The sequence below is a fragment of the Mustelus asterias genome, chromosome 13, assembly GCF_964213995.1.
Source record: "Mustelus asterias chromosome 13, sMusAst1.hap1.1, whole genome shotgun sequence".
NCBI lineage: Eukaryota > Metazoa > Chordata > Chondrichthyes > Carcharhiniformes > Triakidae > Mustelus > Mustelus asterias.
In genome coordinates this window covers 50581674-50594813 of record NC_135813.1, presented here as the reverse complement: position 1 = coordinate 50594813, position 13140 = coordinate 50581674, and the positions used below count along the sequence as shown (strand labels likewise).

The window sequence follows — 13140 nt, the reverse complement described above, 5'->3', positions numbered from 1 at the left end:
ACACCCACATACACCCATTCACACACACCCATGTACACATACACACACACAGACACACACGCACACCCATACACACACACATCCATACACACACACACCCATACACACACCCACACATGCACACCCATACACACACACATGCACCCATACACACACACACCCATCCATACACACACGCACCCATCCATACACACACACACACACACCCATGCACACACACACACCCATACACACACACACACACACCCATACACACCCACACACACCCACACACACACCCATACACACCTATACACACCCATACACACACGCACACCCCCATACACACACCCATGCACCCATACAGACACATGCACCCACACAAACTCACGCACCCATACACACACACGCAAACACACACACACACACACACCCATACACACACACACACACCCATACACACACACACACACCCATGCACCCATACAGACACACCCATGCACCCATAGACACACCCATGCACCCATACACACACACGCACACACCCAAACACAGACACCCAAACACACACACAGACACCCAAACACACACACAGACACCCAAACACACACACAGACCCCAAACACACACACAGACCCCAAACACACACACAGACACCCAAACACACACACAGACACCCAAACACACACACAGACACCCAGACACACACACAGACACCCAGACACACACACAGACACCCAGACACACACACAGACACCCAAACACACACACAGACACCCAAACACACACACAGACACCCAAACACACACACAGACACCCAAACACACACACAGACACCCAAACACACACACAGACACCCCCATACACACACAGACACCCCCATACACACACACACCCACCCATACACACACACACACCCACCCATACACACACACGCACACACACACACACACATACACCCATACACATACACACACCCATACACACACACCCACCCACCCATACACACACACACCCACCCACCCATACACACACACACCCACCCACCCATACACACACACACCCACCCACCCCCATACACACACACACGTGATGGACTTTGGAAGAAGTAACAAGTCATGGAAGTATGTAGTGAAAGGTAGGACAATAGAAAGCCTGCAGAATTTCCGCCATTTTCACCAACTCCAGCATGATGCCACCACCAATCACATCTTCCCCTCATTCCCTCTATCAGCATTTTGCAGGGACTGTTCCCTCCGGATGCCTTGGTCCACCCCTCCATCTTACCCAATAGAAAACTCTCCGCCAATGGCACCTTCCCATGCAATTGTAGAAGGTGCAACACCTGCCCCTTCACCTCCTCCCTGTTCACCATCCCAGGGCCCAAACACTCCTTTCCGGTGAAGCAGCGCTTCACATGCACCTCCTTCAATCTGGTCTATTTCATTCTCTGCTCCCAATGTGGTCTACTCTTCATCAGAGAGACGAAACGCAGACTGGGTGACCACTTTGCAAAACACCTTTGGTCCATCCGCAAACAAGGCCCAGACCTTCCTGTCGCTTGCCATTTCAATACACCACCCTGCTCTCCTGTCCACATGTCCGCCCTTGGCCTGTTGCAATGCTCCAGTGAAACCCACCGCAAACTTGAGGAACAGCACTGCATCTTCCAATTAGGCACTTCACAGCCTCCGGACTGAACATTCAATTCAACAACTTCAGACCATGAACTTTCCTCCACCTTCACCCCATCTCCATTTGTTTAATTTCATTTCTTTTTATCTTATTAATCTGTTTTTATTACATGATATTCTTATTACATATTTTAAATTTTAATTTATTCCACCGTTTCATTTGTCCACTTCTAAACCTCACTTTCCATCTTGTTATCACCCTCTTCCCCCGGCCACCTCACTCGGGCCACCTGCCACACTCCTCAGGTCATCCTTTCATACTTTGCACTTCTGTTCTGCCATTTACATATTCCAATTTCTTAATGGATGCTATTAGCACCATTCTCAGCATTTATCAGCACTATTTACATTCCCCTTGTCCTTTTGTCTATGACATATTGGTCAATTACTCAACACTCTCCATCTTTACAATATAAATCTTGTCCTATTTTCTTTGTCTTTAGCTCTGATGAAGGGTCATCCACACTCAAAGTGGTAGCTCTCGTCTCTCTCCACAGATGCTGTCAGACCAGCTGAGATTTCCCAGCATTTTTTGTTGTTGGTGTTGTAACCCTGCACCAGTTGCCTTGGTGCACTGACATTTCACATTGCTACAGAGAGCACGTGGTGGCTGATTGTATAAACAAACATACCTGTACATTGAGCACTCATAATCAGACTGGCTCCTCAGATCCAGGAAACACGCCAAATCCTGCAACAAAACAACACAGGTTGAGATAAGCAGAGTGTGGAGGGGCACACATTACAGCTCCTGCAGTCCTAATCCCCACTGGATACATTTACACACTGGCGAATCTATTATAAAAAGACAATGGCATGGAGTTTTTGATGAAGGAACAGAGAAGGTTGATGAAGACAATGTAGTTGATGTGAGTACACAGTGACACAGTGGTTAGCACTGCTGCCTCACAACGCCAGGAACCTGGGCCCAATTCCGGCCTTGGATGACTGTCTGTGTAAAGTCTGCACATTCTCCCCGTGGTTGATTGGCCATGCTAAATTACCCCCTAGTGTCAGGGGGATTAGCAGGGTCAATCCGTGGGGATCTGTGGGGTTATGGGGATTGGGCCTGGGTGAGATCGTTGTCGGTGCAGGCTCGATGGGCCAAACGGCCTCATTCTGCATTGTAGGAATTCTATGATTCTATGTACATGGACTTCCAAAATATGTTTTCAAGGGCCACATAACAGACTGTCAGCAAAGTTACGCTTATAGATTAAAATGGTAGCAGTGTGGGTACGATGTTGGCTGAATGACAGGAAAGAGAGAAGTGGAAGTTTGTTTTTGGACTGCAGGAAGATTTATGGTGGGGTTTCCCAGGGATTAGTCTTAAAATCCCTTGCTTTCTTGATACAGATTATTATCCCAGACCTAGATTTTGGTGCGCAAGGTACAATCTCAAAATTTGCAGAACACAGGAAACTTGGGAGTATTGTGAACAGTAAGGAGATTATAAAATAAAATCATAAGATATTGGAACAGGGTAGCTCATTTGCCCCCTCAAGCCTGTTCCGCTATTCAATAAGATCATGGTTGGTCTCATAGTGGCCTTAGCACCACTTTCCTGCCTGCCCTCCTTAACCCAGTCAATCAAACATCTGTTAGCTCAACCTTGAATCTGTCCAATGGCACAGCCTGCACAGCTCCCTGGGGAAGGTCATTCCAAAGATGAATGAATCATTAAGAGAAGAAATTCCTCTTTGTCTCAGTTTTAAATGGGAGACCCTTCATCATAAACTGTGAGCTCTATTTCTCCACTCCACCAGGTGTGGAAACTTCCTCTCAGCATCTGCCCTGTCAAATCCCTTCAGAATCTTATTTGTTTTCATAACATCACTCTCATTCTTCTAAACTCCAATGAGTATATGTCCAATCTGCTCATCTTATCCTCATAAGACAACCCCTTCATCTCAGGAATCAGCCAAGTGAACCTGCTCTGAACTGTTTCCAATGCAAGTATATCTTACCTTAAATAAGGAGGCCAAAACTGCATACAGTGCTATAGGTGCAGTCTCACCAAAGCCTAACATGTTGCAAGACTTAACAATTTTTATATACTCCATCCCTCTTGCAATGAAGGCAAACATTCCATCTGCCTTCCTAATTATTTGCTGTACCTGAATTGTGATTCATGCACAAGGACACCCAGATCCCTCTGAAAACAGCAGCATTCTTAAGTCTATTTCCATTAAAATAATTTTTTTTTGCTCTTGTTCCTGCCAAAGTGGACAGCCTCGTGCTTTCCCACATTATACTGCAACTGTCAAATCTTTACCCACTCACTGAATCTATTTATATTCCTTGACAGACTCTGTGCCCACCTTTCAACTTGCTTTCCTACCTACCTTTGTATCATCAATAAATTTGGCGACAATACACCTGGTCCCTTTGCCAAGTCATTAATATAGATTGCAAGTACAGCAGGCGGCAAAGGCAGCAAATGGTATGCTGGCCTTCAGAGCGAGAGGATTTGAGTACAGAAGCAAGGATGTCTTGCTGCAATTATACAGGGCCTTGGTGAGGCCACCCCTGGAATAGTGTGTGCAGTTTTGGTCTCCTTATCTGAGGAAGGAAGTTCTTGCTATAGAAGGAGCCATAATGAATGGAGGAGCAGGCTTTGAAGGCCGAATGCCCACTCCTGCTGCTATTTTCTATGAAAATAGTTGAAGCTCCAGCATTGATTCCTGCAACACTCCACTAATTACAGTTTACCAACCTGAAAGTGACCCAATCATCTCAACTCTAGTTCGCCAATCCTCTATCTACGCCAAAAGATCACCACCAGCCCCACAGTCTCTTAATAAAAAGGAAAGTGATCGGCTTCAAGAGGACATGACAGTCTGGTGGAAAGGGCGGATACATGGCAGATGAAATTTAATGCAGAGAAGTATGAAATGGTACATATAGATAGGAAGGGTGAGGAGAAGCAATATAAAATAAAGGATAGAATTTCAAAAGATGTGCAGAAACAGAGGGTCTTGAGGGGCGGCACGGTGGCACAATGGTTAGCTCTGCTGCCTCACAGCTCCAGGGACCCAGGTTCGATCCCTGGCTTGGGGATCACTGTCTGTGCAGAATCTGCACATTCTCTCTGTGTCTGCGTGGGTTTCCTCTGGGTGCTCCGGTTTCCTCCCGCAGTCTGTAAGATGTGCTGGTTAGGTGCATTGGCCGTGCTAAATTCTCCCTCAGTGTACCCGAACAGGTGCCGGACTGTGGCGACTAGGAGATTTTCACAGTAACTTCATTGCAGTGTAAGCTTACTTGTGACACTAATAAATAAACTTTAAACTTAAACTTTAAAATCTAGTGTGCACGAATCATAGAATCCCAACAGTGCAGAAGGAGGCATTTCGGTCCATTATACAGAATAGAATCATATAATTTTCACAGTAACTTCATCACAGTTAATGTAAACCTGCTTGTGACACTGATAAATAAACTTTAACTTTAAAACTTTAAAATCATAGAGTGCAGTGCAGGAGGCGGCCATTTGGCCTGTCGAGTCTGCACCGACAACAATGCCACGCAGGCCCTAACCCTGCAACCCCACGCATTTACCCTGCTAATCCCCCTGACACTAAGGGGCAATTTAGCATGGCCAATCAACCTAACCTGCACATATTTGGACTGTGGGAAGGAACTGGAGCACCCGGAGGAAACCCATGCAGACACAGGGTGAATGTGCAGACTCCACACAGTCACCCAAGGCCAGAATTGAATCCAGGTCCCTGACACTGTGCAGCAGCAGTGCTGACCACCATGCCATCCACTGTGCTAACATGCCATGGAGGAATGAGTCATTTTTTAAAATTAATTCAACGGATTTGGGCATCGCTGGCTAAACCACCATCATTGCCCCCTTTAATTGCCCTTGAGAAGATGGTGGTGCTGAGCTGCCATCTTGAATTGTTGTAGTCCATGTGGTGTAGGTACACCCGCTGTGCTGTTAGAGAGGGAGTTCCATGATTTTGACTTAGTGGCAGTGAAGGAACAACAACATATTTCCAAGTCAGGATGGTAGGTGGTTTAGAGGGGAACTTCCAGCTAGTCGTGTTCCCATGTGTCTTTTGTCCTGTGTGTCTAGTAGGATGACAACTATGACAATACTGTGCCTTTAAGAAATGTATTTGTGTCATGTGTCTTGTGCAGGATAGTTACGCAGTCAGTTCTATTTACTGGTGCCACTTTGTCTGGCAGCCCCTGTTGATACTGCAGAAACATAATTGATTTTAGTTGCTTAAAGGTTTATCTTAATCTGGACTAATGCAGTTCTGTTATTTTAGTGTTTTCCCCTGGGGTTTTCAGAATGGGGCTTGGGTAGGTTGATTGACAGCAAAGATCATGTGACTGGGCAGGACCAGGCTTACATAGGGAAATCAAGTCAGTTGCTGAATTATACTTTGTCATGTTGAAGCAATGTTGGTAAATGTTATGCTAATTCTTTTTGTTATATTTAACTGCGTTGTTAAATAAAGTTGGTTTTAATAAAAGCTTCCTAGTGGGTCAATCGAATAATTCCTGGAACAAAACATATTACAGTGAAAATTGTTTCTTGCGCACTAAATAGGCAAAACATACCGTACACAGAGAAAGAAAGGAGAGTGTGCAGAATGTAATGTTACAATCATAGCGAGGGTGGCACTGCTGCCTCACAGTGCCAGGGATCCGACTTCGATTCCCGACTTGGATCACTATCTGTGCAGAGTCTGCACGTTCTCCCCGTGTCTGTGTGGGTTTCCTCCGGCTGCTCCAGTTTCCTCCCACAGTCCAAAAATGTGTGGGTTAAGTGGATTGGCCATGCTAAATTGCCCCTCAGTGTCGGGGGACTAGCCAAGTTAAATGCACGGGGTTATGGGGATAGGGCCTGGGTGGGATTGTGGTCGGTGCAGACTCGATGGTCAAATAGCCTCCTTCTGCACTGTAGGATTCTATGATTCAAAAGTTTGATGGCAGCAGGGAAGAAGCTATTCTTGAATCGGTTGGTACGCGTCTTCAGACTTTTGTATCTTTTTCCCAACGGAAGAAGGTGGAAGACAGCATGTCCGGGGCACACAGGGTCCTTGATTATGTTGGCTGCTTTTAAGACCATAAGACCATAAGACATAGGAGCGGAAGTAAGGCCATTCGGCCCATCGAGTCCACTCCACCATTCAATCATGGTTGATTTCAACTCCATTTACCCGCTCTCTCCCCATAGCCCTTAATTCCTCGAGAAATCAAGAATTTATCAATTTCTGTCTTGAAGACGCTCAACGTCTCGGCCTCCACAGCCCTCTGTGGCAATGAATTCCACAGACCCACCACTCTCTGGCTGAAGAAATTTCTCCTCATCTCTGTTCTAAAGTGACTCCCTTTTATTCTAAGGCTGTGCCCCCGCGTCCTAGTCTCCCCTGTTAATGGAAACAACTTCCCTACGTCCATCCTATCTAAGCCGTTCATTATCTTGTAAGTTTCTATCAGATCTCCCCTCAACCTCCTAAACTCCAATGAATATAATCCCACGATCCTCAGACGTTCATCGTATGTCAGGCCTACCATTCCTGGGATCATCCGTGTGAATCTCCGCTGGACCCGCTCCAGTGCCAGTATGTCCTTCCTGAGGTGTGGGGCCCAAAATTGCTCACAGTACTCCAAATGGGGCCTAACCAGTGCTTTATAAAGCCTCAGAAGTACATCCCTGCTTTTGTATTCCAAGCCTCTTGAGATAAATGACAACATTACATTTGCTTTCCTAATTACGGACTCAACCTGCAAGTTTACCTTTAGAGAATCCTGGACTAGGACTCCCAAGTCCCTTTGCACTTTAGCATTATGAATTTTGTCACCGTTTAGAAAATAGTCCATGCCTCTATTCTTTTTTCCAAAGTGTACGACCTCGCACTTGCCCACGTTGAATTTCATCAGCCACTTCTTGGACCACTCTCCTAAACTGTCTAAATCTTTCTGCAGCCTCCCCACCTCCTCAATACTACCTGCCCCTCCACCTATCTTTGTATCATCGGCAAACTTGGCCAGAATGCTCCCAGTCCCGTCATCTAGATCGTTAATATATAAAGAGAACAGCTGTGGCCCCAACACTGAACCCTGCGGGACACCACTTGTCACCGGTTGCCATTCTGAGAAAGAACCTTTTATCCCAACTCTCTGCCTTCTGTCTGACAGCCAATCGTCAATCCATGTTAGTACCTTGCCTCGAATACCATGGGCCCTTATTTTCCGAGGCAGCGGGAAGTGGAGACAGTGTCAATGGGTGGGAGGCTGGTTTGAGGGATTGACTGGGCTTCATTTACAAGCCTTTGTAGTTTCTTACGGTCTTGGGCAGAGCAGGAGCCATACCAAGCTGTGATACATTCATAAAGAATGATTTCTATGGTGCATCTGTAAAAGTTGACGAGAGTTGTAGCAGACATGCCACATTTTTTTAGCCTCCTGAGAAAATAGATGCGTTGGTAAGCTTTCTTAACTATAGTGTCGGCGTAGAGGGACAGGACCAGTTGTTGTTGATCTGGACACCCAGAAACTTGAAGCTTTCGACCATTTCTACTTCATCCCCGTTGATGTAGACAGGAGCACTGTCCTCCGCAACGCTTCTTGAAGTCGATGACTATCTCTTTCAATTCACTGACATTGAGGGAGAGATTACTGTCATCACACCAGTTCACCAGATTCTTTATCTTTTTCCTGTACTCCGCCTCATCATTGTATGAGATCCGACCCACTACGGTGATGTCATCAGCAAACTTGAAAATTGCCCTAATGCCAAAATACAAGAAGTTCGGCTCTAGGCTAACCTCATAACATACTTTGGAGTTTCTGATCTGGTTCCAAACACAACTTATATTTAAATAGAACATAAAACATAGAACAGTACAGCACAGAACAGGCCCTTCAGCCCACGATGTTGTGCCGAGCTTTATCTGAAACTAAGATCAAGCTGTCCCACTCCCTATCATCCTGGTGTGCTCCATGTGCCTATCCAATAACTGCTTAAATGTTCCTAAAGTGTCCGACTCCACTATCACTGCAGGCAGTCCATTCCACACCCCAACCACTCTCTGAGTAAAGAGCCTACCTCGGACATCCTTCCTATATCTCCCACCATAACACCTTTAAAATGAAAAAAGTCAATGCTCTTCATAGGAACATTATTAAGCAAAGTACGACACTGAGCAACATCGGGTGATATTCAGTCAAAGAGGAAGGTTTTTAAGGAGCATTGTAAAGAAGGAAAATGAGGCAGGGAGGCAGAGAAGCTTCAGAAGGAAATTCCAGAGCTTCAGCACCTGAAGGCATGGCCAACAATGATGGAGCGATTAAAATTGGGGATGTGCAAAAGGCCAGAATTAGAGGAGCACTGATGTTTTGGAGCTGGAGGAGATTGCAGAGATAGAGAGGGGCAAGTCCATGTAGGTCAGCGAGTATAGGGATGATAGTTGGATAGAATCTGATGCCAGTTAGGACACAGCTTTGGTTAACCTCAAGTTTACAGATGAGAGAATGTGGGAGAGCAGCCAGGAATGTATTGGAATAGTCAACTCTAGAGGAAACAAAGGTAGGAATAGGGTTTCAGGAGCAGATGAGCAGTGGTGAAGTGAAGTCAGGTAATTTACAGAGGTGGAAATAGACATTCTTGGTAATGATGCAAATATGTGATTGGAAACTCATCTCTGGTCTCTGGATCAAGCTGGTTAAGACTGAGATAATTGCCAAGGAGATGGATGGTGTCAGCAGTGAGAAAATTTGAAGCCAATGTGTTGTTCCCAGTGTAGGATGAGAGAGGTCCTGGAGGCACCTGGCCTCCCGGACATCCACATCTGTGAGGGGTGTGTCGAGCTGCGGTTCCTGAGGGACCACGTTAAGGAGCTGGAACTGCAGCTCAAGGATCTTAGGCTGTTAAGGGAGAATGAGGAGGTGATAGACAAGAGCTATCATCAGGTGGTCACACCAGGGCCACAGGTGGAGGCCAAGTGGGTGACGGCCAGGAGGGGAAAACTCGGGTGATTGAGAGCACCCCAGTGGATGTGCCCCTACACAACAAGTACTCCTGCCTGAGTACTGCTGGGGGGGACAGCCCGCCTGGGGGAAGCAGCAGTGGCCATGTCTCCGGAGTGGAGTCCGGCCCTGTACTCAGAGGGCTGAGGAAAAGAGGAAGAAGGCAGTGTTAATCGGGGACTCGACAGTAAGGGGGTCGGACAGGCGTTTTTGCGGAGGCAGGAGGGAGTCTCGGATGGTGGTCTGCCTCCCTGGGGCCGGGATCCAGGATGTCGCTGGTCAACTCCCAGAAATCCTGAGGGGGGAGGGAGAGGAGCCAGAAGTAGCGGTACATATTGGTACCGTTGATGTGGGAAGGAAGGGGGAAGGGGTCATGAAAAGAGAGTACAGGGAATTAGGGAGACAGCCGAGAAGGAGGAAAGCAAAGGTAGTAATCTCAGGATTGCTGCCTGTGCCACGGGAGGGTGAGGGCAGGAATGGAGTGAGGTGGAGGATGAATGTGTGGCTGAGGGACTGGTGCAGGGGGCAGGGATACAGGTTCCTGGACCACTGGGACCTCTTTAGGGGCAGGTGTGACCTGTACACACAAAACGGGTGGCACTTGAATCCCAGGGGGACCAATATCCTGGCGGGAAGGTTGGCTAAGGCTACTGGGGAGAGGTTAAACTAGATAGGTTGGGGGGAGGGGATCGAGACGAGGTGACTGGGAGCAAGGAAGTTAGCTCGCAAACAGAGAAGGGTTATAGACAGTGCAAGAGGGAGGATGGACGGGGGATAGAGAAGGGGAGAGCTCAGACCAAAGGATTGAGATGTGTTTACTTTAATGCCAGGAGTATAGTGAATAAAGGGGATGAGCTCAGAGCGTGGATCGATGCCTGGAAGTGTGATGTGGTGGCCATTACGGAGACTTGGACGTCTCAGGGACAGGACTGGATACTCCAGGTGCCGGGATTCAGATGTTTCAGGAAGGACAGGGAGGGAGGGAAGAGAGGGGGTGGAGTGGCACTGCTGATCAGGGATAGTGTCACAGCTGTAGAAAAGGTATATGCTGTGGAGGGATTGTCCACAGAGTCTCTGTGGGTGGAAGTTCGGGGTGGGAAGGGGTCGATCACTTTGCTGGGAGTTTTCTATAGGCCGCCCAATAGTAACAGGGAGGTGCGGGAGCAGATAGGGAAACAGATCCTGGAGAGTTGCAATAATAGCAGAGTTGTTGTGATGGGAGACTTTAATTTCCCAAACATAGATTGGAATATCCCTAGGGTAAGGGGATTGGATGGGGAGGAGTTCGTTAGGTGTGTTCAGGATGGTTTCCTGACACAGCATGTGGACAAGCCGACAAGAGGAGAGGCTGTACTTGATCTGATACTGACCAATGAACCTGGACAGATGTCAGATCTCTCCGTGGGAGAGCATCTTGGGGATAGTGATCATAACTCTATCTCCTTTATGATTGCATTGGAAAAAGAGAGGATCAGGCAAGCTAGGAAAGCATTTATATGGAGTAAGGGGAAATATGAAGACATAAGGCAGCAAATTAGAGGAGTAAATTGGAAGGAGGTATTCGCGGGGAAATGTACTGAAGAGAGGTGGGAGTTTTTCAAGGAATGTCTGTCGAGAGTTCTACAGGACAACGTTCCGAGCAGACAGGGAGGAGTTGGTAGGTTAAAGGAACCGTGGTGCACGAAAGCTGTGCGGGACCAAGTCGAGAAGAAAAGGAAAGCATACAAAAGGTTCAGAGAGCTTGGCGAAGATAGGGATCTAGATGAGTATACGGCTTGTAGGAAGGGACTAAAGAAGGAAATTAGGAGAGCCAGAAGGGGTCACAAGAAGGCCTTGGCAGGTAGGATTAAGGAAAACCCTAAGGCGTTCTATAAATACGTGAAGAGTAAAAGGATGAGACGTGAAGGAATAGGGCCCATAAAAGGTGAAGGCGGGAAAATCTGTACGGAACCAGTAGAAATAGCAGAGGTGCTTAATGAGTATTTTGCCTCGGTTTTCACAGAGGAGAAGGACCTGGGTGGATGTACTGCGGGCTTGTGGTGGACTGAAAAGATTGAGTATGTGGACTTTAACAAAGAGGTTGTGCTGGAATCTTTGAATGGCATCAAGATAGATAAGTCGCCGGGTCCGGATGGGATGTACCCCAGGTTACCAATGCTATACACTAGATACATCGATGACATTTTCTTCCTTTGGAGTCATGGTGAGCAATCACTGAAACAACTATATGATGACATCAACATGTTCCATCCCACCATCAGACTCACCATGGACTACTCTCCGGAATCGGTTGCATTCTTGGACACACGCATCTCCATTAAGGACGGTCACCTCAGCACCTCACTGTACCGCAAGCCCACGGATAACCTCATGATGGTCCACTTCTCCAGCTTCCACCCTAAACACGTAAAAGAAGCCATCCCCTACGGACAAGCCCTTCGAATACACAGGATCTGCTCAGATGAGGAGGATTGCAACAGACACCTCCAGATGCTGAAAGATGCCCTCATAAGAACAGGATATGGCGCTCGACTCATCGATCAACAGTTCCGACGCGCCGCGGCGAAAAACCGCACCGACCTCCTCAAAAGACAAACACGGGACACGGTGGACAGAGTACCCTTCGTCGTCCAGTACTTCCCCGGAGCGGAGAAGCTACGGCATCTCCTCCGGAGCCTTCAACATGTCATTGATGAAGACGAACATCTCGCTAAGACCATCCCCACACCCCCACTTCTTGCCTTCAAACAACCACGCAACCTCAAACAGACCATTGTCCGCAGCAAACTACCCAGCCTTCAAGAGAATAGTGACCACGACACCACACAACCCTGCCACAGCAACCTCTGCAAGACGTGCCGGATCATCGACACGGATGCCATCATCTCACGTGAGAACACCATCTACCAGGTACACGGTACCTACTCTTGCAACTCGGCCAACGTTGTCTACCTGATATGCTGCAGGAAAGGATGTCCCGAGGCATGGTACATTGGGGAAACCATGCAGACGCTACGACAACGGATGAATGAACACCGCTCGACAATCACCAGGCAAGACTGTTCTCTTCCTGTTGGGGAGCACTTCAGCAGTCATGGGCATTCAGCCTTGGATCTTCAGGTAAGCGTTCTCCAAGGCGGCCTTCACGACACACGACAGAGCAGAGTTGCTGAGCAGAAACTGAGAGCCAAGTTCCGCACACATGAGGGCAGCCTAAACCGGGATGTTGGATTCATGTCACATTATCAGTAACCCCCACAGCTTTCCCCCTGATCTTGCAGAATCTCACTAGCTGTTCTGTCTGGAGACAATACACATCTCTTTAACCTGTGTTGAATGCTCCCTCCACCCACATTGTCTGTACCTTTAAGACCTGGCTGGCTGTAGAGACTTGCATCCTAATTAGTATTCTGTAACTCGATTTCTGTGTCTGTGCACTGTTGGAGAACAGATATCCACTCCATCTGACGAAGGA

General features: G+C 47.5%; 1 protein-coding gene across 8 annotated transcripts in view; it reads right to left on the bottom strand.

The window, feature by feature from the left end:
- The window catches only part of exd3 (exonuclease 3'-5' domain containing 3), a 637814-nt gene that overhangs the window by 529123 nt on the left and 95551 nt on the right, over positions 1–13140 (bottom strand). For all 8 annotated transcript variants that reach the window (XM_078226739.1, XM_078226741.1, XM_078226746.1 and 5 more), the window contains one exon: positions 2306–2364. In XM_078226739.1, the coding sequence (XP_078082865.1) occupies positions 2306–2324 (19 nt within the window). In that variant the 5' untranslated portion in view covers positions 2325–2364. The remainder of the gene's footprint in view (positions 1–2305; positions 2365–13140) is intronic.